The sequence below is a fragment of the Gopherus flavomarginatus genome, chromosome 19 (assembly GCF_025201925.1).
Source record: "Gopherus flavomarginatus isolate rGopFla2 chromosome 19, rGopFla2.mat.asm, whole genome shotgun sequence".
NCBI classification, from domain to species: Eukaryota; Metazoa; Chordata; order Testudines; family Testudinidae; genus Gopherus; species Gopherus flavomarginatus.
In genome coordinates, this window is record NC_066635.1 from 25,468,478 (window position 1) to 25,495,802 (window position 27,325).

The following is a 27,325-nucleotide window of genomic DNA, read 5'->3' on the forward strand; positions in this document are numbered from 1 at the left end:
ATTAGCTATCTTCCAGTCATTGGGTATAGAAGCCGGTTTTAAGGACAGGTTACAAACCATAGTTAATAGTTCCGCAACTTCACATTTGAATTTTCAGAACTCTTGGGTGAATGCCATCTGGTCCCAATGACTTGCTAATGTTAAGTTTACCAATTAATTCCAAAACCTCCTCTAGTGACACTTCAATCTGTGACAGTTTCTCAGATTTGTCACCTACAAAAGCCGGCTCAGGTTTGGAAATCTTCCTAACATCCTCAGCTGTGAAGAGTGAAGCAAAGAATTTGTTCAGTTTCTCCACAATGACTATCATCTTTAAGCACTCCTTTTGTATCTTGATCATCCAGGGTCCCCACTGGTTGTTTAGCAGATCTTCTGCTTCTGATGTACTTAAACAATTTTCTTACTACCTTTTGAGTTTTTGGCTAGCCGTTCTTCAAACTCCTCTTTGGCTTTTCTTATTACATTTTTACACTTTATTTGGCAACGTTTATGCTCCTTTCTATTTACTTCACTAGGACTTGACTTCCACTTTTTAAAGCAAGTCTTTTTATCTCTCACTGCTTCTTTTACATGGTTACGCCACGGTGGCTCTTTTTTAGCTCTTTTACTATGTTTCTTAATGGGGGGTGGGGGGGAGAGAAATACATTTAAGTTGGGCCTCTTATGGTTTCTTTAAAAAGCATCCATGCAGCTTGCAGTGATTTCACTTTAGTCACTGTACCTTCTAATTTCTGTTTAACCTCCTCATTTTTGCATAGTTCCTCTTTTTTAAATTAAATGCCACAATGTTGGGCTGTTGAGATGTTCTTCCCACCACAGGGATGTTAAATGTTATTATATTATGGTCACTATTTCCAAGTGGTCCTGTTACAGTTACCTCTTGGACCAGCTCCTATGCTCCACTCAGGACTATATCGAGAGTTACCTCTCCTCTTGTAGGTTCCCGTACCAGCTGCTCCAAGCAGCTGTCATTTGAAGTATTGAGAAATTTTGTCTCTGCATTTCATCCTGAGGTGACATGTTCCCAGTCAATATGGGGATAACTGAAATCCCTCACTGTTACTGAGTTCTTAATTTTGATAGTCTAATTTCCCTTAGCATTTCATCATCACTATCATTGTCTTGGTCAGGTGGTCGATAATAGATCCCCAATGTTATATTCTTATTAGAGCATGAAAGTACTTCCATAGAGATTCTATGGAACATGCGGATTCACTTAAGATTTTTACTTCATTTGATTCTACATTTTCTTTCACATATAGTGCCACTCTGCTCCCTGCATGACCTGTTCTGTCCTTCTGATATATTTTGTACCCTGGAATGATTGTGTCCCATTGACTGTCCTCAGTCCATCAGGTTTCTGTGATGCCTATTATATCAATATTCCCCTTTATCACAAGGCACTCTAGTTCACCCATCTTATTATTTAGACTTCTAGCATTTGTGTACAAGCACTTTAAAAACTTGTCACTGTTTACTGATGTGTCCGATTCTTTATGTGAATGTTTCTCGGCTGATCTGGCCCTTACATTATCCTCTTCCATTCTCTGCTCCTGACTATAACGAAGAAAATCTCTATCAATAGACTCTTCTCTACGAGAAGTCTCTGTCCAATCCATGTGTCTCTCTGCAGCAGTCGGCTTTCTCCCATCTCCTAGTTTAAAAACTGCTCTGCAACCTTTTTAATGTTAAGTGTCAGCAGTCTGGTTCCACTTTGGTTTAGGTGGAGCCCATCTCTCCTGTATTGGCTCCCCCAATCCCAAAAGTTTCCCCATTTCCTAGTGAATCTAAACCCCTCCGCTCTACACTATCGTCTCATCCATGCATTGGGACTCTGAAGCTCTGACTGCCTACCTGGCCCTGCACATGGAACTGGGAGCATTTCTGAGAACGCCACCATAGAGGTCCTGGATTTCAGTCTCTTCCCTATCAGCCTAAATTTGGCCTCTTGGACATCTCTCCAACCCCTCCCTATGTCATTGGTACCTACATGTACCATGACCACTGGCTCCTCTCCAGCACTGCACATAAAAGTCTATCCAGATGCCTAGAGAGATCTGCAATCTTCACACCAGGCAGGCAAGTCACCATACGGTTCGCCCAGTCATCACAAGCACAACTATTTATGTTTCTAATGATCGAAATGTCCCATTATTAATAACTGCCTTTTCCTAGTGACTGGAGTTCCCTCCCCCCCAGAGGTAATATCAGTGCAAGAGGATACCCTAACACCATTTGGAAGGTGGTCCCAGCTATGGGAAGGTTTCCCTCTGCTCCTGTTGACTGTTCTGCTTCCCCGGGGCCTCTCATCCTCCTCAACAGCGCAGAGGCTGTCTGACTGAAGGTGGGACAATTCTACAGTGTCCTGGAAAAATTCATAAACATACCTCTCTGCCTCCCTTAGCTCCTCCAGTTCTGCCACCCTGGCCTCCAAAGCCCGTACGTGGTCTCTGAGGGGCAGGAGCTTGTTACACCAAATACACACATACACCACCCACCCACAAGGCGGATAATCATACATGTTGCACTCAGTGCAATAAACTGGATAGCCCCCACTCTGCTGCTGGGCTTCTGCCTGCATTGTCTCCTGCAGCTACCTAGCTCATGAAAGGACTTTGTTTAAATCAAGAAGTTTTGAATGTAGTTTAGTTTACAGGTTTTAAAGAACAGCAAGTGAACCTTGCCCCCTTCCAAACTCCCTTGCAAAACTCCCCATTAGCAGCCCCTGGGTGCAGTTATTCAAATTTACAAGCTATATGTGCTACACTGTAGCTGTTTTTATATTTTAAAGAAGCCTTCCAGTCTTCTTAGACATTACTTACCTGCAGGCACGGTCAGGGGAATTAAGAATTTCATAGTAGAATACAGAAAAGTTGAGAGCAAGACCTAAGCGTATGGGATGTGTTGGCGGAAGTTCTGTCATTGCAATATCACTAGCTGCTTTATAAGCCACCAGGCTATTCTCTGCAGCCTCCTTTCTGTCATTTCCTGTGGCAAACTCAGCCAGGTACCTGTGGTAGTCCCCTTTCCTGAAAGAATAAAAAGCACAGATTCAGGATTCCTTGATTTCACATTAGCTGTTGAAAAAAAAAAAAAAAGAGTTAATGTAGATAATAATTGTACGTTAATAAATTGGTATAGCATGGGCATTTACTATAGATGTATGTCTAGAAAATATAAGGTACGTGCTTTTTAAGAACGTAAGACAATAAGCCATGGAAAAAAATGTGAAGCAGCAAGTCCTGTGTCACTTTTTGAAGTAACTAGAACTACACGACTCTTAAAAAACACTGAATATGTTTCACTGAAGTTTAAGTTACTGAGACAATTTTCGAGTCCAGAAAGAAGAACATTCCACCATTAGAGAAGCCATCCTGGACCTTTTCACAAGTAGCAGGAAATGCTTGATAACACAAAATGGAGACTCACCCACTGGTCAGTATCATACATGGAGGCCTGATCAACACCCTATGTAATTATAGTTAGGTCGACCTGACCCCTACTGTAGATGCAACTAGATCAATGAAAAATCCTTGTGTTGACCTAGCTGCCACCTCTCCATGGAATGGATTTATTACAGCAATGGAAAAACCCTCCCTCCCATCACTTTAGCAAAAGTCTACACTACAGTGCTCAATTCCTTCTCAGTGATGGATAAAGATTCAGGTGTCCATGCTGACATTAGCTACCTCTGATGTCACAAATGTTCTGATCTATCTACATATTCTATTAAGAGTGGATGGGTCTGCCCTTAAGTGGTTTCATTCCTCAAGCTCAGAGAGTAGCAGGAGGCAACGGCTCTCCTATCCCTAGGGCTTACTTTGTCATACATCCTAGTCAACATAAACAAGGCCATTAGGACGGTTAGTAAAGAGATCAGGCTTAAAGTTCCTTCACAATATGCTGACGACACTCTTACCTAGCTCCATCTCATTCAGTTCAGATTACCTCAGATACATATGTAACATGATATACTACTGAGTATTCCAGACAGTCTATGAAGATATATGAAAACTATAAAAGATGGTTACTCACCTTTGTAACTGTTGTTCTTCGAGATGTGTTGCTCATATCCATTCCAGTTAGGTGTGCGCGCGCCGCATGCATGTTCGTCAGATTTTTACCTTAGCAACACTCAGTGGGCCGGCAAGGCGCCCCCTGGAGTGGCGCCGCTATGGTGCCGGATATATACCCCTGCCGGCCCCTCCGCTCCTCAGTTCCTTCTTGCCGGCTACTCCAACAGTGAGGAAGGAGGGCGGGTGCGGAATGGATATGAGCAACATCTCGAAGAACAACAGGTACAAAGGTGAGTAACTGTCTTTTCTTCGAGTGCTTGCTCATATCCATTCCAGTTAGGTGATTCCCAAGCCTTACCTAGGCGGTGGGGTTGGAGTGAGACATTGCGGAATGTAAGATCGCTGAGCCAAAGGCGGCATCGTCTCTAGACTGCTCGACCAGTGCATAGTGGGATGCAAAGGTATGGACGGAAGACCAGGTAGCTGCGCGACATATTTCCTGGATAGGAACGTGGGCCAGGAAAGCGGCAGACGAGGCTTGAGCCCGAGTAGAGTGGGCAGTGAGATGGCCAGTTGGAACGCGGGCCAAGTCGTAGCATGTCCAGATACAGGAAGGTCACCCAGAATGAGTCTCTCTGGGAAGAGATAGGCATGCCTTTCATGCGCTTCGCGACCGCTACAAATAGCTGAGGAGAGCGCCTGAAGGGTTTGGTCCTCTGACTGTAAAAGGCGAGGATCTGGCGGACATCCAGGGTTTGTAGTTGTTGTTCCCGGTGCGATGTATGCGGCTTCAGGAAGAAGACTGGTAGGAAAATGTCTTGATTAATGTGGAAGGCAGAGACCACCTTAGGAAGGAAAGCCAGGTGCGGCCGCAGCTGTACCTTGTTCTTGTGGAAGATCATATACGGGAGGTCTACCATCAAAGCACGGTGCTCCGATACTTGTCTGGCCGAGGTGATAGTGACGAGGAAGGCCGTCTTCCAGGACAGGTACAGCAGCAAGCATGTGGCTAACGGCTCAAAGGGAGGGCCCGTGAGCCTAGCTAGTACAAGGTTGAGGTCCCAGGTAGGGGAAGGGCGCTTAACTGGAGGGTAGAGTCGCTCCAAGCCCTTAAGGAACCTAGAAACTATAGGGTGAGAGAAGATCGAACTGCCGGATTCCCCAGGATGGAAGGTGGAAATCGTGGCCAGATGCACCCTTATCGAAGACAGCGCCAGGCCCTGCTCCTTGAGGTACCATAAATAGTCCAAGATAATGGGGACCGATACGCCTGCGAGAGTAAGGTTACGCTGGGTGCACCAATGGGAGAAGCGCTTCCACTTCGTGAGATATGTTGCCCGCGTGGAAGGCTTTCTGCTTCCCAGGACTACCTGTTGCACCGGGGTGGAACAGCGCAATTCGGATTGGTTTAGCCAGACAGCAGCCATGCTGTCAGGTGGAGGGACTGCAGGTCTGGGTGGTGAAGTCTGCCAAAGTCCTGTGTTATCAGGTCCGGGTAGAGCGGCAGAGGTATCGGGTTCGCTAGAGATAAGTCGAGCAGCATGGTGTACCAGTGCTGCCTCGGCCACGCCGGAGCGATCAGGATTAGCCTGTCCCTGCGGAGCTTGAGCAGGACTCTGTGGACTAGGGGAAAGGGTGGAAAGGCATAAAAGTAGATGACCTTCCCAGGGAATTAGGAACGCGTCTGAGAGGCAGCCTGGGGAGCGACCCTGCAGGGAGCAGAACGCCTGGCATTTCCTGTTCTCTCGGAAGGCAAAGAGGTCTACCTGGGGAAAGTCCCACTTCCAGAATACTGAAAGGAGGACGTCCGGACAGATGGACCACTCGTGGGACAGGAAGGATCTGCTCAGGTAATCCGCGAGACAATTCTGGACTCCCGGGAGAAAGGAGGCTACCAGGTCTATCGAGTGGGCTACGCAGAAGTCCCACAGTCGCATAGCCTCTTGACAAAGGGGAGAAGACTGCATCCCTCCCTGCTTGTTTATGCAATACATGGCCGTTGTGTTGTCTGCGAAAACTGCAACACAACGGCCCTGTAGGTGATGCTGGAAGGTCTGGCATGCCAGTCGGACTGCTCTCAGTTCGCGGACATTGATGTGAAGCGACAGCTCCTGAAAAGACCAAAAGCCCTGGGTGCGAAGGTGCCCTAAGTGAGCACCCCAGCCGAGAGAGGAAGCGTCTGTTGTCAGACACACCGAGGGCTGTGGCGGATGGAACGGATGACCGACACACACCAGGGAGGGCGTCAGCCACCAGTCCAGGGCGCCCAGAACGCTTGGTGGAACTGTGATTATCATGTCTACGGCATCCCTGCATGGACGGTAGACTGAGGCGAGCCAAGTCTGGAGAGGACGCATGCGCAGTCTCGCGTGCTTCGTAACGAAGGTGCACACAGCCATGTGACCGAGGAGGCCGAGGCAGGTGCAGACAGAAGTTGTTGGGAAGCTTTTTAGTCGCTGTATAAGCGAGACTATAGTCTGAAAGCACTGTGGGGGCAAGCTGGCCGATGCACGATTGGAGTCCAGCATGGCCCCTATTAATTCTATCCTCTGCGTAGGTAGCAGAACGGATTTGTCCAGGTTGATAATCAGGCCTACACGGGTGAATAGGCCCTTGATGACATTTACATGAGTGGTGATCTGAGCCTCGGAGGTCCATCGCATAAGCCAGTCATCGAGGTATGGGAAGATGTGTATTCGACGATGGCGGAGGGAGGTGGCGACTACCGCCATACACTTTGTGAATACTCGAGGGGCCAAACAGAGGCCAAAGGGGAGGACTGCAAATTGGTAATGTTGACAATTCACCACAAAGCGTAAGTACGTTCTGTGCTGAGGGTAAATCGCGATGTGGAAATATGCGTCCTTCATGTCGAGAGCAACGTACCAATCTCCGGGATCTAGGGAAGAGATGATGGTCCCTATGCGTAATTTGAACTCTCTCATGAATTTGTTCAGTCCTCGCAGGTCCAGGATAGGCCGGAGGCCCCCTTTTGCCTTGGGAATTAGGAAATATCTGGAATAGAACCCCTTGCCCCTTAATTCCTCCGGAACCTCCTCTACAGCTCCCATCGCAAGGAGCCTCGAAACCTCCTGCAAAGGAGTTGCTCGTGAGACGGGTCCCTGAAGAGGGACGAGGAGGGAGGGTGGGGAGGAGGGGTTGAAATAAATGAAGGCCGTAGCCAGACTCCACCGTGCGGAGGACCCAACGGTCCGAAGTCAGTTGGGACCACGCAGGGAGGAATACGGCAAGGCGGTTGGCGAACTGAAATGGATCCTGGGACGTCATTGGTACAGTGCTCTCGGGCGCACCCTCAAAAGTTTGGCTTCGGTCCCGCCAGTGGCTTGGTGGGACCAGCACTGTTACCCCCCTGAGGTCCAGACTGTCGTCTGCGAGAGGTACGACCTCGCCTTCTGGTGAAGTCTTGCCTTGGCCGAGGCGGGGGGCAGGGGTGCTGAGGTTGCGACCGGAAAGATCGTCCGAGTCTGTGGCGTATGCTTTCCCAGCGAACGCATGATTACGCGATTGTCCTTCAGATTCTGTAGGCGAGGCTCCGTCTTCTGGGAGAAAAGGCCCTGGCCATCAAAGGGTAGGTCCTGTATTGTGTACTGGAGCTCAGGTGGCAGGCCTGACACTTGCAGCCACGATATACACCGCATGGCAATCCCAGAGGTGACGGTTCTAGCTGCCGAATCGGCGGCATCGAGCGAGGCTTGGAGGGAGGTCCGCGCAACTTTTTTCCCTTCCTCCAGGAGAGCTGTGAATTCTTGGCGGGAGTCCTGCAGGACAAGCTCTACAAACTTCCCTACTGCCTCCCAGGTGTTATAACTGTACCTTCTCAGGAGGGCTTGCTGGTTTGCCACCCTGAGCTGGAGGCCTCCCACGGAATAGATCTTTCTCCCCAACTAATCCATTCGCCTGGCTTCCCTTGATTTAGGAGCAGGGGCTTGCTGGCCATGGTGCTCCCGTTCATTGACGGATTGAACAACCAATGAACAAGGAGGGGGGTGTACATACAGGTACTCGTACCCCTTGGAGGGCACCATGAATTTACGTTCAACCTCTCTGGCTGTGGGCGGTATGGATGCCGGGGATTGCCAGATGGTATCTGCTCTAGCCTGTATCGAGCGGATGAAGGAGAGGGCCACCCTGGTTGGAGCCTCCGCCGACAGTATACTGACAACCGGGTCGTTCACCTCCGGAACTTCCTCTACAGGCAAGTTGATATTGAGGGCGACGCAGCGCAGAAGGTCCTGGTGTGACCTGAGGTCGATTGGGGGCTGTTCAGATGTAGACGTCCCCACCACTGCTTCATCTGGGGAGGAAGAGGATGAAACCCCGGGAACCAGTGGGTCTTGGGGGATGTCCTGAGGCGGCGGAACTTGAGGGTCTGGCACGTGTGTAGGAGATTCCTTCGTACCAGGTGGGGGAGGTCTGCTCACTGTGGTCTCTGGCGCCCGATGGTATATGCGGATCACCTTGGGTTTGGTGGTAGGCCCAAGGTGTCCAAAAGGGCCACTGATGAGGTCCCTGGTGGTTATCCAAATCCTCGTATGATGCAGTGTCTGCATGGGAGGAGGTTGACGGATGACGAGACGGCCACGGGGGAGCGGAAACCGTTTGATGTAGGTCTCTGCGTCCACTCGAACCGTCCCTACGCGGTGCTGGAAAACGGTACCGAGAGTCTTGACGATGCCGGGAGTGGGACCAGGACCTGCGACCAGTGCGGTGCCAGGAGGTCGACTGGTGTCTGGAATTGCCGTGCCGAGATCGGCTGCGAGAAGTCCGGTGCCGCAAGTGGTGCCGAGATCTGGAGCGGTGCCGGTAGTATCTGGACGGCGACCGGGACCTCGAGCGGTGCTATGAGTACGACCGGAACCTCGATGGGGAACGGTACCGGGACTGCGAGCGGCCGTGGGACCGGGATCGATGGCGGGACCGGGAATGCCTGCGGGATCTGGATCGGGACCAGTGACGTTCTGTGGTACCGGGCGAAGAAGGTCTCATGAGGGCCGGCTTGCCTATAGACTGAGGAACCTGCACCGGCAGCGCCGGGGGTTGAGGCAGCTCAGGCTCTGTCAAGGCAATCAAGTCCCGTGCTGTGAAAAATGTCTCCGGAGTGGAGGGCACAACAAGCTCAACCCACAGTGCGTGCCGGGGAGCTGGTGAGCACCGGACTCGACGGCTCCAGTGAGTCTGGAATCAACGGTGTGGAAGACGTCGGTGCCGCGGCAGTTGACGGTGCCGGGCGGTCCGACTTAGCTAAGCGCTCAGACTGCGGTATAGATATAGCAGCCGCAGGAGGCTTGTGCTTCTTGCTCTGTGGTGAGTGAACGGTGCCAGGTAGAAGCTTGAGCCGGTGATGGCTGATGTCGAGGAGCCTTCGCTGTTGGAGTGCACTCTGGTGCCGAGGAGGCACTTGCTCCCGATGCCGCTGACGGTGCCAAGGACTGGGGAGTCAACGCTGCCTCCATCAGTAGTTGTTTTAGGTGAATGTCCCGTTTTTTTTTAGTTCGGGGCTTGAACGCCTTAAAGAGGCGGCACTTGTCCATCAGGTGGGATTCACCCAGGCACTTAAGACAGGAGTCGTGAGGGTCTCCTGTGGGCATCGGCCTATGACAGGCCGAGCACAGTCTGAAGCCCGGTGAACCAGGCATGGGCCCTGGTACTGGGGGAGGGAAAAGGGGCTAGACCTCGATCCCTCTTAACTATCTACAATAACTACTACAGAACTAACAACTAAACACTAACTATACTGCTATAAATCGAGCTATATACACAAATACAACAGAAACGAGTGAATCGCTAGGGTGGTGGTGATCAGCTAAGCTGCGCTCCACTGTTCCAACGACCGACACGGGCAGTAAGAAGGAACTGAGGAGGGGAGGGGCCGGCAGGGGTATATATCTGGCACCATTGCGGTGGCACTCCAGGGGGCGCCCTGCCGGCCCACCGAGTGTTGCTAGGGTAAAAATCTCTGACGAACGTGCACGCAGCACGCACACACCTAACTGGAATGGATATGAGCAAGCACTCGAAGTATAAAACACAAATACAGCAATAATGAACTTCCCTAATTTTTGCAATCCACCTAAGCTTGTAGCAAGCTGTCTCCATCCCAGAAAGGCTATGTGGATGGGTAAAAAGAAGATGGATAGTGAATGAACACTGGAAAAATTAAAATTCATTTAAAAACTAAGTGAAGGTTTACAAAAACAATTAAATTACTTATAACTATAATTGAAAAATACTACACAATTCTATAAATCTATATTTAAGAAAGAATTGCATGGTATTATACTTTTTTTCTTAAAAACTATATCAGAATTAGCAACTATCATGATGGGTATGCACAAGGGGCTGAACTTAAGTTAGACATGCAATTTTAATGTTGGCATTCCTTGATTTAAATATTTAGGTGTGTTCTATTAACCTAGCTTTTACATATTACACACAAAGCACTGAATGGTTCAGTGGGTTGCTAATGGAGGTAAATAGCCTTTCATTCTGTATCACTTGTTCAAGACCAATTACAAGTGTATAGTAATTAAAATTTGCTTCCACTTGAGTGCTATTTGGTGATCTGAATACAGTTTCTCTAGTTGGCAGGCATCCATGAGAAAATGTACCATCACAATTAGTCACTTAGCCTCTTGGTGTTCAACACAAGGACTGACTGGGCACAATCACCAAATCAGCATCTTATTTCTTGAAGCAGGCAAAAATGGTAGGACAGTGTGGAGAGAACTAAGTTTCCACTCTATAAGCAGTACCTATTTACCGGTACTGATTTCACTTCAATATTTTATGAAACTATAAGGATGGCACTTGCCCAAACCCCACAAGTCACCTACATTTTATAATAGAAAACCTTGGACTCGCCCGTGTTAGCTGCTGGAATGAGGTGTTTGTCCAGTACATCCAGAATGTCGCAACAGATTAATTTCAGCTCGGTCTCAACCTGGGGTGGAGAATGGGGAAAGAGGAGGGGAAAAAAAAGCAAAGATTAGCAAAGAAGATGTAATAGTATAAAGGGATACAAGAAATATTCAATTCCAAATGCTAAAAATAGGAAGAATAATCCAATTTAGATAAGAACTAGCATTTGTGTATGAGAGTCCAACTTCTTTTGGACAGTATCAAAAGACCATAACTTCACCAAACAGTCAAAATGAAAAAAGAGGGGAAAGAAGACACAGAAGTTCTTAACTACAGCAAAGTCATTTTCCCCAATATACTTTATCTTATTTTTCAGTTTTTAAAACTATCTCAGGGCTTGCCTTCTCTGGGCACAGGTATGTATTTTAAAAGTTGTAAATAAATACTAACTAGATTCAGGGAGACTCATCACATAATGCAGTAGTTCTCAACCAGGAGTCCGGGACCCTCTGGGGGGCCACGAGCAGGTTTCAGGGGATACGCCAAGCTGGGTTGGCATTAGACTTGCTGGGGTCCAGAACAGAAAGCTGAAGCCCCACCAACTGGGGTTGAAGCCCAGAGGCCTGAGCCCCTCCACCCGGGCCTGAAGCTGAAGCCTAAGCAACTTAGCTTCATGAGGCCCCATGTGACATGGGGCTCCGGGAAGTCGTGCTGCTTGCTGCCCCTTAACGCTGGTCTTTGCTTTTATATTCAGAAAAATAGTTGTGGCACAAGGTGGCCGTGCAGTTTTTAATAGGATGCTGGGGGACCTCAGAAAGAACAAGGTTGAGAATCCCTAACATGCTGAACAGTAAATAGGCAGTTAGAAGGCTGAACTCTGACTATACTGGACCAAGGCAGGACTATGGCTACACTTGCGAGTTAGAGCACATTAAAGCAGCCCAGTGTGCTCCAACTCACGACGTGTCCACACTGGCAAGGCACGTAGAGCGCTCCTAGTACTCCACCTCAGTGAGTGGAATAACATTTGATGTGCCCCTGCTGGAGCACCGCGGCGCCAGTGTGGATGTCCTGGTCTGTTAATGCGCTCTGACTGGCCTCCAAAAGTGTCCCACAATGCCTGTTCTAGCCACTCTGGTCATCAGTTTGAACTCTACTGCCCTGCCCTCGCCCTTAGGTGACCAACCGTCAGACTTGCCCTTTAAATTCTCTGGGAATTTTTAAAATCCCCTTCCTGTTTACTCAGCCAGGCGTGGAGTGCTCTCAGCAAGTCTTTCCAGGTGACTATACCTCCACGTGCCAGGCAATCCCCAGTATGGAGCAATGGCAAGGTGCTGGACCTCACCAGTGTTTGAGGGGGAAGAAGCTGTCCAGTCCCAGCTCTAGTCATAGGGTTCAGCATAGGGGCCCCCTGCACCTCTTGGCTCTCCCCAAGGCACAGAAACCCAGAGGAAAGTACAGCCATGAAACAAACAATCCCCCTTGACCCTGTGCTTACTAACCATTTTGGGGATCCTATGGGTTATGTGCGCTCAATTTGGGACAGGCAAATTATGCTATTGTGTAGACTGTGCTTGCTCTCCTTAAGTACAGGGGAAGCATTGCTCTGTCTGGTGGTGAACAATGCTGCCTCTAAGGCCTTGGCTACACTGGCATTTTACAGCACTGCAACTTTCTCGCTCAGGGGCGTGAAAAACACACACCCCCGTGCGCTGCAAGATACAGCGCTGTAAAGCGCCCATGTAAACAGTCCTGCAGCACTGGCGGCGCAGCTACCAGCGCTGCAAGCTAATTCCCATGAGAAGGTCGAGTACGTGCAGCGCTGGGAGAGCTCTCTCCCAGTGCTGGCGCTGCGACCACACTCACACTTCAAAGCGCTGCCGCGGCAGTGCTTTGAAGTTTCGAGTGTAGCCAAGCCCTCCGTGTTGCATTTTGCCTTTACAGATGCAATCTTCAGATCTCAGCCGTCTGTGTTATCACTGGCCGAGAGACTGTAAAGAATCAGGAAGAGGCCACGTAGAAGCAAAGATGACATGCTGCATGAAGTAATGCAGCAGTCACTTAACAAGAATCTAAAAGCACAGGAGCGGAGGGAGTGTGAAAGGAGGATCTGCCAGCAGAATACGGATCGCTGGCACAAAAGCATGGAGCTCTGGCAGCAAAGCACAGATTGACTGATAAGCATAATGAAGCACCAAGCAGACTTGATCCAGGTGCTCGCAGCCATGCAGGCGGAGCACTACTGTGCCCACTCCCCCCTGCAGCCCTTGTCCCAAAACTCTTTCCCTTGTGCCTCCATGTCACCTCCAACCTGCTTTCCCCAACATCCAGGTTCTTATCGCCATCAGCTGCCTCTAACACCTGTAGCTTCACCACCCATCCCTGCAAACTGTGACCCTTACCCACTGCGCTCAATCCCCATCACCATGCAGTAGAGCCATCCTGAAGTGCAGCACTCATTGCACAGCACTCCAGATAGGAAGGCTGAGTATGGTAACAGGACATATGCAAATCTGTGATTGTACCATTCCACACCCCACCCGCTTGCCCTGTTTCCCAAGCAATTGGGTTTCTTTTCAATAAATGGATTTTTTTTGGTTTTGAAAACATTCTTTATTGTTGCATAAAGTAAAAGATACCTTAGCCCAGGAAAGCAACAGGCACTGCAATTCAGTGTAGCAAACACAGATTCCTACTAACATTGGAACCACTGCACTTCACTCCCGTGCAGGGCACTAGACATTACTGGTAGCTTTCAGCCTCAAATTGCTCCCTCAAGGCACCCATAATCCTTGCAGCCCCGCACTGGGCCCCTCTAACAGCCCTCCTCTCTGGCTGTTTAAATTCAGCCTCCAGGTGTTGAACCTCCAAAGTCCATGCCTAAGAGAAGCTTTCACCCTTCCCTTCACAAATGTTATGGAGGGTACAGAACGCGGATATAACCGAAGGGATGCTATCATTAGCCTGGTCCAACTTCCTATACAGAGAGTGCCAGCGGCCCTTTAAATGGCCAAAAGCACACTCCACAGTCATTCTGCAACAGCTCAGCCTGTTGAACCGCTCCTTGCTGCTGTCAAGGCTCCCTGTGTAGGGTTTCATGAGTCATGGCATTAAAGGGTAAACAGCATCTCCAAGGATGGCAACGGGCATTTTGACTTCTCCCATGGTGATTTTCTGGTCTGGGGAAAAAAGAGTCCTGGCTTGCAGCTTCCTGAACAGGCCAGTGTTTCGAAAGATGTGTGCATCATGCACCTTTCCGGGCCAACCTGCGTTAAGGTCAATGAAACTCCCACGGTGATCCACAAGTGCTTGGAGCACCATAGAGAAATACCCCTTCCGATTAATGTACTTTGAGGCTAGGTGGGCTGATGCCAGAATTGGAATATGCATCCCATCTATCAACCCTCCACAGTTAGGGAAACCCATTTGAGCAAAGCCAGCCACAATGTCATGCATGTTACCCAGAGTCACGGTTCTTCTGAGCAGGATGCGATTAATGGCCCCGCAAACTTGCATCAACACGATTCTAATGGCAGACTTCCACTCCAAACTGGCTAGCGACCTATCAGTAGCTGTCTGGAGTTGCCAGCTTCCAGACTGCAATAGCCACTTGCTTCTCCACCATCAGGGCAGCTCTCAGTCGTCTGTCATTGTGCCGCAGGGTGCAGGCGAGCTCATCACACAGTTCCATGAAAGTGCCTTTTCTCATCCGAAAATTCTGCAGCCACTGCACGTAATCCTAGACTTGTATGATGTGATCCCACCACTCAGTGCTTGTTTCCCGAGCCCAAAAGCAGCGTTCCACGGTAGTGAGCATGTCTGTGAATGCCACAAGCAATCTTGTGTCGTATGCGTTACTCACGTCGATATCATCGGAGTCCTCACTGTCAGTTTGGATCTTAAGGAATAGCTCAACTGCCAAACGTGATGTGCTGGCGAGACTCGTCAGCATATTCCTCAGCAATTCGGGCTCCATTCCCGCAGACCAAAAGGGAAGACAGAGCGCATAGCACAAAGAATGTTGAAAGATGGTACCAACTGCGGATGAAGCAGAGGGATTGCTGGGACATTAACCAATGTATCACGGGGCATTGGGACAGGACCTAGAATGCCCCGCACCCTCTGCCCCCTTCCCACATGCCACAGCACCAGAATGGAAAGAGGTGCTCTGTGGGATAGCTGTCTATAATGCTGCTGCAAGTGCTGCAAACGTAGCCATGCCAGTGCGCTTGCAGCTGTCAGTGTGGACAGACTGCAGCACTTTCCCTACTGTGATCCCCGAGGCTGGTTTAGCTCAAAGCACTTTACATCTGCAAGTGTAGCCATACCCTAAGACGTTCGAGTCTACGAAGTACTTTGAGAGAACCAAAATTTCACAGGTACATGAGGGAAGAGATGGTAGCAAGTGGCTAGTACCCACATCATACATGCAAAAGTCTTTAAAATGTGATTACATAAAAGTCGCAAGAAAGACATTACACCAGTAATTGTGTCTCTGGAAATATTTTGCAAGATCATCTAGACTGGTCTTAGAGATTCCTTTTGTGAGACTGGCACAACTTCCCTAGCTCTTCCCTTTAAAAAAAAAAAAAAACAACTTTATTTTATTAAAACCACAAACTGGCAGATAGCTGTAATGAGGAATAGCGCAAGCCAGCTACCTTACTGGTCATCTCATGGCACCCTTTTAGGTTATAAACACCTCCCTCAAATGATTCAATAAATTTCTACAGATTCTTGGAGCTTTGCCTTATAAAGAAAAGCCAACTGAAGATGAACAAGATAAAAAATATGCCAGAGGGCAGAACCAGATGCAAGAGAAAAACAAAGCCAAAAAAGGTAACTTGTGAGGCATGTGACTATTAAGAGACATCTCAAAACAAAAATAAAGCAGCAACAGGCAGCACTAAAAGCAAAGACCAGCAGTGAGAGCACAAGCTACCAAAAGTTACTGTATTTAAACTAATTATTCAAATGTAATAGTTACAAGACAGTCTGCTATGACCATACCATCTACAATTCTTCTGAATTAGAACAGATCTGTAAGGTATTTCCTTTGTGATTATATACAAATCAATTATAAACATCACACAGCAAAGACTGTATTTTCTTTATTTTGTGATGTATTTATTGGGCCTATTGCAGGGCTGGGTGGCCTTGTAATATGACTTTACTCCTGAGGGAATTCTGCACCACTGCGCAATGCGGAAATTCATGTGCACACAGAATTTCCTTTCCCCCAGAGAAATGGGCTGCAGTGCTGCTAGCCACCACTAGGGGCCACTGGACCTGGCAGAGCCCAGCTCGCACATACAATATACTGCCTGGGGGAAGGGGAGGGAGCTAGAGGGTTCCAGGCAGCTGCAGGAAGACACTGCCTGAGGGAAGGCGAGGGCAGCACACAGAAACTCCGTACAAGCCTGGGACCAGGCTGTTTCTCCCTCTTGATACCTAGGGGAAGGGGGGCAGAGAAACAGGAACTGGGTTGTCATAAGAATCTAACTCTACTCTGGGGGAATTTGTGTGTATTGTTACAGACATACTTGCTGACAGGTATTTTGAAATAAATTACCAGAATAATTGAAACTAGCATGATTATGCAGTGTTTGACAAAATTTGCAGAATTTTAAAATGTGCAGAATTTAATTTTTTGGCACAGAATGTCCCCAGGAGTAATGATTTGAAGGTTGACAAAGCTAGGCTGTGTAAGTCCAATGAGGAAAGAAATTCTAAAAGCTAGGGAATCCTTGCAGAATCCAGCCTACTTTGAGCCCAATGCTGCTTATGCTATGAACGCCTTTTTTCCCCCCCCGAAGCAGCTCAAACATGAGCAAAATAAGGGAAGTATTGGTTGCAAATCTGAAGGTAGAACACAATTTAGGTGAAAGTGATCATGAAATGATGATTTCATAATTCTAAGGAAAGGATGGAGGTGACAGCAGCTGAACAGACAATGGACTTAAAGAACTGTTACCTACATTTCGTAACTGTTGTTCTTTGAGGTATGTTGTTCATGTCCACTCCATTCTAGGTGTGCATGCCCACATGCACAGTTGTCAGAGACGTTTGCTTTAGCAGTATCCGTAGGGCAGGCTGTGGCGCCCTCTGGAGTGCCACACTCATGCGGCAATATACCAGGCACCACCAGCCCTATGCCCTCTCGGTTCCTTCTTGCCAGCAACTCTGACAGAGGGGTTGGAGGGTGGGTAATGGAATGGACATGAGCAACACACCTCAAAGAGAATGGCTACCTATCTGTCGTAACGGTTTTCTTTGAGTGCTTGCTCGTGTCAATTCCATTCTAGGTGACTCACAAGCAGTATCTATGGAGGTGGGCTCCAAGTTTACCATTTGGCAACTTGCAGTACTGCTCTACCAAAGCATCCTCCTGGGCCTGCTGCGTAAGCACATAATGGGACGTGAAGGTACGGACCGACTACCAGGTGGCCGGCATACAGATGTCCTGAATAAGCATGCGGGTCAAAAAGGTAACCAAAGAGACCTGCGCCCTGGTAGAGTGGGTGGTGACAATCGCCAGGGGCGGGACCTTTGCTAGATCATAGCAAAAGCGAATGCAGGCAGTTATCCAGGAAGACATTCTTTGAGCGGAATCAGGTTGACCTTTCATCCTGTCGGCCACAGTGACAAACAACTCCATCAACCTGCAGAATGGCTTGGTCCTTTCCATGTAGAAGGCCAGAGCCCTCCTGTTATCTTTCTGAAGCTGCATAAGTAAATGTCTTGGCTCGAATAAAACAGACTACTTTAGGAAGGAAGACGGGGTGCATCTTAGCTGGACCTTGTCCTTGTAGAAGACTGTGCAAGCGGTTCTGAGGTGAGCGCCTGAATCTCAGATACCTGGCAGGCTGACACCTCTGTGACCAGGAGTGTAACCTGCAGGAGAGAAACAGGAGAAGGAGAGAGCAGGAAGCCAGAGGTTCGATGCGGGGTGGAGAATACCGGTGAGCCACAACAGCACCAGATTCGAGTCCCATGGAGGAACAGGATCCCAGATATGCTGGTAGAGGCACTCCAGGCCCAAAAGGAATCTGGTTGGGATATCCAGAGAGAAAACTGACCTGCCTTCGAGTAGCGGATGGAAGGCCAAGATGGCCGCTAGATGGACCTTGGTGGATGAGAGTGACAAGCCCTGAAGTCTGAGGTGCAGAAGATAGTCTAGACTGAGCTGCAATGGGGCTCTCTCACGACAGACCACCTTATTCGCCTCCAACGGTTTCTCCGATGCAGACTGGGAGGAGTATGGTGCCACCCTAACAGGCATCCCCTATAGGTTCCAATACTGTCACTGGGCAAGCCACTGTCCTTCACCCAATGCCAGTGCTGCAGACACCTTGGCGAGCTCTTAGCTAGGAGATGATTCGCCCCATACAGAGGAAGGGCTTACTGTCCCTCTGACCCTGACCACTACCCTTCTGGTGACCAAGGCGGAGCCCTGGAAGCCTGAGTCTGTCAACTGAATCTTGTGGGTGACCAGTATGGGGAAGGTGAGGACCGGTGCCTGCACAAAGAACTGTACCGGGGCCCCAGCCACCGGTGCCACAACCAGGAACAATCTTCAGTTGGAGGGGACCAACCCCTAGGAGACCTGCAAGGTTATGGTGACCAGCGCCTTAGCGATCTCTGACAAGAAGACCGCTGAATAGAGAATTAGGGGATCAGCGTCACGACTCTGGAGTCTGGTGTCTTGCAGGCGGAGACTGCAGTATCTGAGATCTGGGCCTCCTGGCTGGAGATTGGTGTTGCAGTACTGGGGTCCTTGGCGGTGGCAAAGGGGAATGATGCCTGTGGTCCGGGGATGTTCAACTGCCTTTAGGGGCGGACCCATCACCAGCTTGGTCGTCTGAGCTGGTATCTTGCCGGGATCCACCATATGGCCAGGTGTCTAGGGTACTGGTTGGCCTAATTGTTCTTTGGCCGCCAGGACCCTACCGCTCCTGGGAGTCGGGTCCCTGGCTGGGCTAGAGGGTTCCACCAAAGCAGTAATCCCCCTCCCCTCCAAGAGCCTCCGTTGCAGGTACGAGGCCTAACTCAGGTCCTTTGCCCAAAATTTCCTTGTGTGGTGCCTGCAGAGCAGACTTAGCCTGCTTCTTCAATACTGGTGAGGGGGAATGGTGCCGGATGGATCCTGGTGACATCAAAGTACTGTGCATGGAGTCCAAGGGCTCGCATGTTGGGAGCAGAGCAGCCTCCATGAGGAGGGCCATTAGCCAAATGTCCTGCTCTTTTTGAGTCTGGGACTCAATGTTTTCGCAGATCCGGCACTCATCTTTTCGATGGGACTTCCCCAAGCACTTCAGACAACTCTCGTGAGGGTCACTGATGGGCATCGGCTGGCTGCACTTAGAACACGGCTTAAAGTCTGGGAATAGGGGCATGCCCCACTCCAGGACTCTAACTACTAAACTACTACTAAAACACTTAACAGCTAACTAATCACTGACTAAATAACAAAGGAGAACAATCAGAACAGTGAAGAACTGCTAATGCTCTGGCTAAACAAGACCAGGCGCTCCAACCAACCGTCACAGGTGGTAAGAAAGAACTGAGAGGGCATAGGGCCGGTGGTGCCCGATATACTGCCCCATGAGCACAGCACTCCAGACGGCGACACAGGGGGCCCTATAGATACCACTGAGTCAAATATCTCAGATATCTGTGCACGTGGGTGAGCACACCTAGAATGGAATCGACATGAGCAAGTACTCGAAAAATAGATGTAACTCAGAACTCATACACAAGGTCCTATGGGAAGAAAACCTAAGGAAAATAGGAGTTCAGAAGAGCTGGCAGTTTCTCAGAGAGATAGTATAAAGGTACAATAGCAAAAGACAGAAAGAACTGTAATAAGAAGCCAATATGGCTCTATTGGGAGCTCTGTAGTACCCTGAAGCTCAAAAGAATCTTATAAAAAGTAGAAACATGGCCAAATTGCTAAAGATGAATACTACAGAATAGCGCAAGCATGAAGGGACAAAATCAGAAAGGATAAGGCAACAAGAGGAGTTATACCTAGCAAAAATAAAGGGAAGTGCAGGCTTCCGTGAGCAGTAAATACATCTGAAGAGGTTTTTAGAGGGAAGATAATATGGATAGCAAGTGATCAGCTGTTGTGACCTGCACAGGATATGCCATGTGTGTCTTTCTCCCAGAGGACAGAAGCAACTTCGTCTGTACAAGTGCAAGCAGGTCTCCATATCTGAAGAGAAGGTTAAAGGACTAGAGACCCAAGTACCAACCCCACATTACATCAGAGAAAATGAAGACTTTCTGGATAGAAATCAGCGTTTGATACCGCAGGCATAGCATGCTGAAGACTCAGAGAGGGCAGTGCAGAACAGGGAAGAAATCTGGCAGCACATGACCTTCAGAAGAAAGAGGAGAACCCATGTACCACCAATGCAGATAGAGGTAAGAAACCATTTTCAGGTGCTCTGCACTGGTACTACGGTGGAGAATGGTTTGGAAGAGTCATCTGAGGCAAGGGATCAGAAGGAGACCCCATCGACCGAAAGGCATGAGAAGCCCTGTCCTAGGGCGGGGGTTCCATGACCACCCCTCCCAAGAGGAAGAGATGGGTGGTGGTGGTCAGGGACTCCCTTCTAAGAGGGACAGAGTCATCCATCTGCCATCCAGACTGGGAAACTCAAGAAGTGTGCTGCTTGCCTAGAACTAGAACTCAGGATGTGACTGAGTGTTTGTCCTTAGACTGAGACTGTTCAAGCCCTTGGACCACTACCCCTTCCTACTTCTCCACATGGGCACCAATTATACTGCCTAGGATGACCTTGAGCACTGCAGAACTTGCAGACTACGTGGCTCTGGGAAGAAGGATAAATGAGTTTGAGGTGCAAGTCATGTTCTCATCCATCCGCCTTGCTGAAGGAAAAGGCCTATGTGGGGACTATTGAATTGTGGAGGTAAATGCGTGGTTGCGCAGGTAGAGGGGGCTTTGGATTCTTTGACCATGAGATGTTGTTCCAGGAAGGATCACTAGGAAGAGATAACATTTACCTCACAAAGAGAGGAAATAGCATCTTCGCTGGCAGGCTTGCTAACCTAGTGAGGAGAGCTTTAAACTAGGTTCACCAGGGAATGGAGACCTAAGCCCTGAGGTAAGTACAATAGCGGGAGGAAACACAAGGAGGAGAATGCAACAGGGGAGGTCTCCTGATTCATACTGAGAAAGCAGGGCAATCGGCTAGTTATCGTAGGTGTCTGTACATGAATCCAAGAAGCCTGGAAAACAAGCAGGAAGAATTGGAAGTCCTGGCACAGTCAAGGAACTATGATGTGATTGGAACAGAGACTTGGCGGGGCAACTCACATGACTGGAGCAATGTCGTGGATGTGTATAAACTGTTCAGGAAGGATAGGCAGGGGAGAAAAGGTGGAGGAGTTGCACTGTACTTGAGAGCAGTACAATTGCTCAGAGCTCCAGTATGAAATTGGAGAAAAGCCTGTTGAGAGTCTTTGGATTAAGTTTAGATGCAAGAGCAACAAGGGTCATGTTCTGGTGGGCATCTGCTATAGACCACCAGACCAGGAGGATGAGGTAGATGAGGTTTTCTTCAGACAACTAACAGAAGTTTCCAGATCACAGGTCTTAGTTCTCAAGGAGGACTTCAATTACCCTGACATCTGCTGGGAGAGCAAAACAGCAGTGCACAGACAATCAAGGAAGTTTTTGAAGTGTATTGGGGACAACTTCCTGGTACAAGACCTAGAGGTACCAACTAGGGGCCGTGCTTCTCTGCTCACAAACAGGGAAGAATTGGTAGAAGTAGAAGTGGGTGGCAAGTTGGGCAGCAATGACCATGAGATGGTTGAGTTCAGGATCCTGACAAAAGAAAGAAAGGCGAGCAGCAGAATACGGACCCTAGAATTCAGAAAAGCAGACTGACTCCCTCAGGGAACTGTTGGGCAGGATCTCCTGAGAGGCTAATATGACGGGGAAAGGAGTCCAGGACAGCTGGATGTATTTTTAAAAAGCCTTATTGAGGGTGCAGGAACAACCATCCCAATGTGCAGAAAGAATAGCAAATATGGCAGGCAACCAGCTTGGCTTAACAGAGAAATCTTCAGTGAGCTTAAACACAGAAAGGGAGCTTACAAGAAGTGGAAAATTGGACAGATGATTAGGGAGGAGTATAAAAATATTGCTCGAGCATGCAGGAGAGAAATCAGGAAGGCCAAAGCACAACTGGAGTTGCCGCTAGCAAGGGATGTGAAGGGTTACAAGAAGGGTTTCTACAGCTATGGTAGCAACAAGAAGGTGGTCAGAGAAGGACCCTTACTGAATGGGGGAGGCAACCTAGTGACAGAAAATGAGGAAAAACCTGAAGTACTCAATGCCTTTTTTGCCTCAGTCTTTACAGACAAGGTCAGCTCCCAGACGGCTGCACTGGGCAGCACAGTATGGTAAGGAGGTGACTAGCCCTCAGTGGTGAAAGTACAGCTTACGGACTATTTAGAAAAGCTGGACATGCATAACTCCATGTGGCCAGATGCAATGCATCCGAGGGTGCTGAGAGAGTTGGCTGATGTGATTGCAGAGCCATTATCTTTGAAAACTTGTGGCAACTGGGGGAGATCCCAGATGACTGGAAAAAGGCAAATATAGTGCCCATCTCTAAAGAAGGGAAGAAGAATCCAGAGAACTACAGCCTCACCTCAGTCCCTGGAAAAATCATGCAGCAGGTTCTCAAGAAATCCATTTTGAAGCACCTGGAGAAGAGGAAGGTGAACAGGAACAGTCAACATGGATTCACCAAGGGCAAGTCATGCCTGACCAACCTGACTGTCTATGAGATAACTGTCTCTGCTGATATGGGGAAGTGTGGACATGATATACCTTGACTTTAAGCAAAGCTTTTGATATGGTCTCCCACAGTATGCTTGTCAGCAAGTTAAAGTATGGATTAGATAATGGACTATAAAGATGGATAGAAAGCTGGCTAGATCGTTGTGATCAAAGGCTCGTGATCAACAGCTCAGTGTCTAGTTGGCAGCCAGTATCAAGCGGAGTGGGAACTGGGCCTATTTAGTCTGCAGAAGAGGAGAGTGAGGGAGCATTTGATAGCAGCCTTCAACTACCTGAAAGGGGGTTCCAAAGAGCATGGAGCTAGGCTGTTCTCAGTGGTGGTAGAGGACAGAACAAGGAGCAACGGTCTCAAGTCGCAGTGGGAGAGGTCTAGGTTGGATATTAGGAAAAACTATTTCACTAGGAGGGTGGTGAAGCACTGGAATAGGTTACCTAGGGAGGTGGTGGAATCTCCATCCTTAGAGGTTAAGGCCTAGCTTGACAAAGCCCTGGCTGGGATAATTTAGTTGAGGGTAGCCCTGTTTTGAGCAGGGGGTTGGACTAGATGACCTAAGGTCTCTTCCAACCCTAATCTATGATTCTGTGACAGTCCACTACTTAGTGGAGAAGAATAGCTAATTGCAGAAGACATCACAAAGATGGAGGTGTTTAGTGCCTATTTTGTTTCAGTCTTTACTAAAAAGCTTAATTATGACCCAGTGCTTACACCAGGGGTCCCCAACACGGTGCCTGCAGGGGCATCTAAATGCACCCACGTCCTGGCTGGCAGTCAAGCATCCACCGAAACACGGCCAAAATTCGGCGGCAACGCCGAAATGTCGCCGAAGTTTGGCATCATCCAGAGGTGTCAAAATTTGGCATCATCCAGAGGCGTCAACGCCAAAATGTTGCCGAAATTCAGCATTTCGGCAGATGCTCGACCGCTGCCATGGCCCTTCATCTGGCACCTGCCAGATGAAAAGGTTGGAGACCACTGGCTTACGCAATTAATGTTAATAATGGGTAAGGAGCACAAATCAGAATAGAAGAACAGATTAAAGACTTCAGATAAATTATTCAAGTCAGCAGGACCTCTAGGATACTTAAGGTACTAACTGAATTGATCTCTGAACTCCTAATTATCTTTGAGAATGCATAGAGGATGGGTGAGGACTTAAAAAGGCTCAGTAAAGGCCAAATATAGTCTCCATCTCTAAAAAGAAACAAAGAGGATCAGGGAAATTCTAGTCCAGTCAGCCTAACTTCAATATCTGGAAAGATATTGGAACAAAATATCAAACAATCAATTTGCAAGGATCTAGAGCATGGGTGGGAAAATTTTTTGGCCTGAGGGCCACATCGGGGAATAGAAATTGCATGGCGGGCCATGAATGCTCACAAAATTGGGGTTGGGGTGCGGGAGGAGGTGAGAACTCTGGTTAGGAGTACAGGCTCTGTGATGGGGCTGAGGAGTTTGCGGTGTAGGAAGGTGCTGGGATCGAGGGGTTTGGAGAGCAGGAGGGGGATCAAGGCTGGGACAGGGGGTTGGGGAGAGCCTCGGGGCAGAAGCTCTGAGCGGTGCTTACCTCAAGCAGCTGCCAGGACCAGTGGCCTGTCCCTTCTCCGGCTCCTATGCGTGGAGCAGCCCCTGATCCTCGGAGCGGGGCCATGCGGCCCCATGACCCAGCGCCAAGCCACCATAGTTTGCCCACCCCTGACCTAGAGGGTAATTGGGTAATAAGTAATAGCCAAAATGGATCTGTCAAGAATGAAATCACTTCAAGCAATCTAATTTTCTGCTCTGACATGGTTACAGGCCAAGCAGATAGAGGAAGCAGCAAACACGACAGATTTTGATTTTAGCAAGGCTTCTGACAGAGTCCCTAATGACATTCTCATAAGCAAACTAGGGAAATGTGGTCCAGAAGACAGCACCATAAGGTTGGTACACAACAACTGGTTGAAAAACCATACCAAAAGGAGTTATTAATCCACTATCAAACTGGGAGGACGTATCTAGTGAGGTCCAGTACTATTCAATATTTTCACTAACAACTGGGATAATGGAAAGGAGAGTATGCTTATAAAATTTGTATACGATACCAGCTGGGAGGGACTGCAATCACATTAGAGGATAGGATCTGAATTCAAAGTGACCGTGACAAATTGAAGAATTAGTTTGAAATCAACAATATGAAATTCAATAACAACTGCAAAGTACTACACTTAGGAAGGGGGAAAAAAAGCACAAATAGAAAATGAGGAATAACTGGGCAGGCAGTAGTACTGCTGAAAAGGATCTCAGGGTTACAGCAGAGCACAAATTGAATGAGAGCCAAAAATGTTACTCCGCCACAGGGGTATCTCATGTAAGACCCAGGAGGTAACTGTCCTGCCGTACTCGGCACAGTGGGGTCTCAGCTAGAGTACTGCATCCAGTTTTGGGTTTCACCCTAAGACAGACTGACAAACTGAAGAATCTAGAGGAGAGCTACAAAAATGATTAAAAAGCGTAGAAAACTTATCCTATGAGGAAAGACTAAAAAAATTGGGCATGTTCAGTCTTGAGAAACAACACGTAAGGGGGAACCTGACAACAGTCTTCAAATATGTTAGGAATTGTTATAAAGAGGACTGTGAGCAAATGTCCTCCATGTCCACTGAAGGTAGGACATGAAATAGACAGTCTGCAGAAGGTTAGATGGGGGGTGGAGAGAGGAGGAAGAGAGGAAGGGAATGACAACTAACTACACAGGTAGCTCTGGAATAGGCTTCCAAGGGAGGTTGTGGAATCTGCAACAAAGGTTTTTAACAACAACAGGTTAGACCAGGAGTGGGCAAACTTTTTGGCCTGAGGGCCGCATCGGTTTTGGAAATTATATGGAGGGCCAGTTAGGTGAGGGGGTCGTGGACTGGCCCCCACTTCCTATATGCCCCCATGATTCCTGCCCCATCCAACCCCCCCCATTTCCTGTCCCCTGACTGCCCCCAGAACCCCTGCTCCATCCAACCACCCCCTTCTCCCCATCCCCTGACCACCCCAGAACCCCTGCCCCGACTGCCCCCCGCCATCCCACCTACTTCCTGACTGCCCCACAGGGACCCCGCTCCAAGCAACCACCAGGGATGGTTTAAGTACATTTGTTCCCATCTCACAGCAGCAGGATGAGCAAGGTGACCTCTCAAGGTCCCTTCCAGACCTACATTTGGATTCTATACGAATTTGCTATATTATGGAAGAGCAGTGGGGTCTTTCTATAGTTAAGACTGAACAAAGCTTTCTGTTTAATGACCAATTTTAAAATGCGCTCTAAAATTCACAAGCACATTCAGATTATTTTGAATCTTACTATGCCAGCTGAGAGGTCAATGCACATTTAGTGGAGCAAATTTGGGTCACTTGGGACCCACCTGGCAAACCCTATAGCATGTTGTTTTGTTTTGTTTTTTTAAACTGTTTTGACCACAATTGGGAACACACTGAATGGCAGCTACAAATTCATCACTGGACAGCTCCTAAGCTCATCTGTATCCAACACCAAGATCCAGCTTCAAAAAGCAGAATAATAAAGTTTACAGATCCATAAAGAAGGTCTAAAGTAACATGCATGCTGATCTAAGTAACAGAATTTAGTACACATTTAGGAGCTCGCATAGAGGAGGAGAGAGGCAGCAGCAAAAATTTAAAATAAAAGACAACATTTCAGAGCACTCTGAATTCACAGGAACAGTTAGACTTCAAAGTCATTTGGTCAAGGGAGTTCCTGAGATGCAGTCCCTCCTAAATGTGCTGCCTTAAAAATTGCATTTTTTAAAAAAAATTAAATAGAAAGTTCTGGAAAAAAAACTCTGATCTTCATAAAAATTACATCGCTGAAATGACCCTGGTCCCAGTCATTCAATGGTATCAAGAACTAGTTTAGAAACCCAATATTTCAAAGGTTATTTCACTTCAGTGGTTGTTGTAACTTAGCTTACAAGCTCCACATCACTCATGGCAAGCTACTGTTTGTTCAGGAACTCTTTTGAAAGGCATTTTGAGAATTTGTCTACAAAAGAAAGTTGCAGTTTCATTTAAATCAGTTTCTAAAGCTATTTAGTTACATGGGGCTCCAATGTGGCATATGGCCTTTGGGGCTCCCCTCACAACTCCCTTGCTGCATCTAGCTGGTAAACGCATTCCTCACAACCACTCAGCACCAATTTCCCTCCCTCCACCCAATACTCCCTTCCAGCCCAAACGAGAGGCATGGAGAGACCAGGAAAAGGGTGGAGCTGGTAGTTGAGCCCACCCCACCACGTGCCCCTTTCTACCACTTTCTCAAAAGTCAAAACAATTCATCTTGAAAAATGATTTGCTAATACTGAAGGGCAGCACTATGCAACTTGTTTCCTTCCAGAACATGGACGGTAATAAAATGCTTCTGAAAGTCAGAAGCAAAAAAAGTTACAGTAGAACTTCAGAGTTGGGAATACCTTAGAAATGGAAATTATTAGTAACTGAAATGTTTGCATCTCTGAACTAAATGTTATAGTTCTTTCTAAAGTTTAGAACTGAACAGTGACTTAATACAGTTTTAAAACTTTACTATGCAGGAGAAAAATTGTG

The 27,325-nt window shown here is 48.2% G+C and overlaps 1 protein-coding gene across 2 annotated transcripts in view; it reads right to left on the minus strand.

The window, feature by feature from the left end:
- YWHAE (tyrosine 3-monooxygenase/tryptophan 5-monooxygenase activation protein epsilon) overlaps nt 1–27,325 on the minus strand; it is a 74,961-nt gene that overhangs the window by 21,325 nt on the left and 26,311 nt on the right. For both annotated transcript variants that reach the window (XM_050929302.1, XM_050929303.1), the window contains exons 3-4: nt 10,871–10,977; nt 2,823–3,029 (exon numbers count right to left, since the gene is read on the minus strand). In XM_050929302.1, the coding sequence (XP_050785259.1) occupies nt 2,823–3,029; nt 10,871–10,977 (314 nt within the window). The remainder of the gene's footprint in view (nt 1–2,822; nt 3,030–10,870; nt 10,978–27,325) is intronic.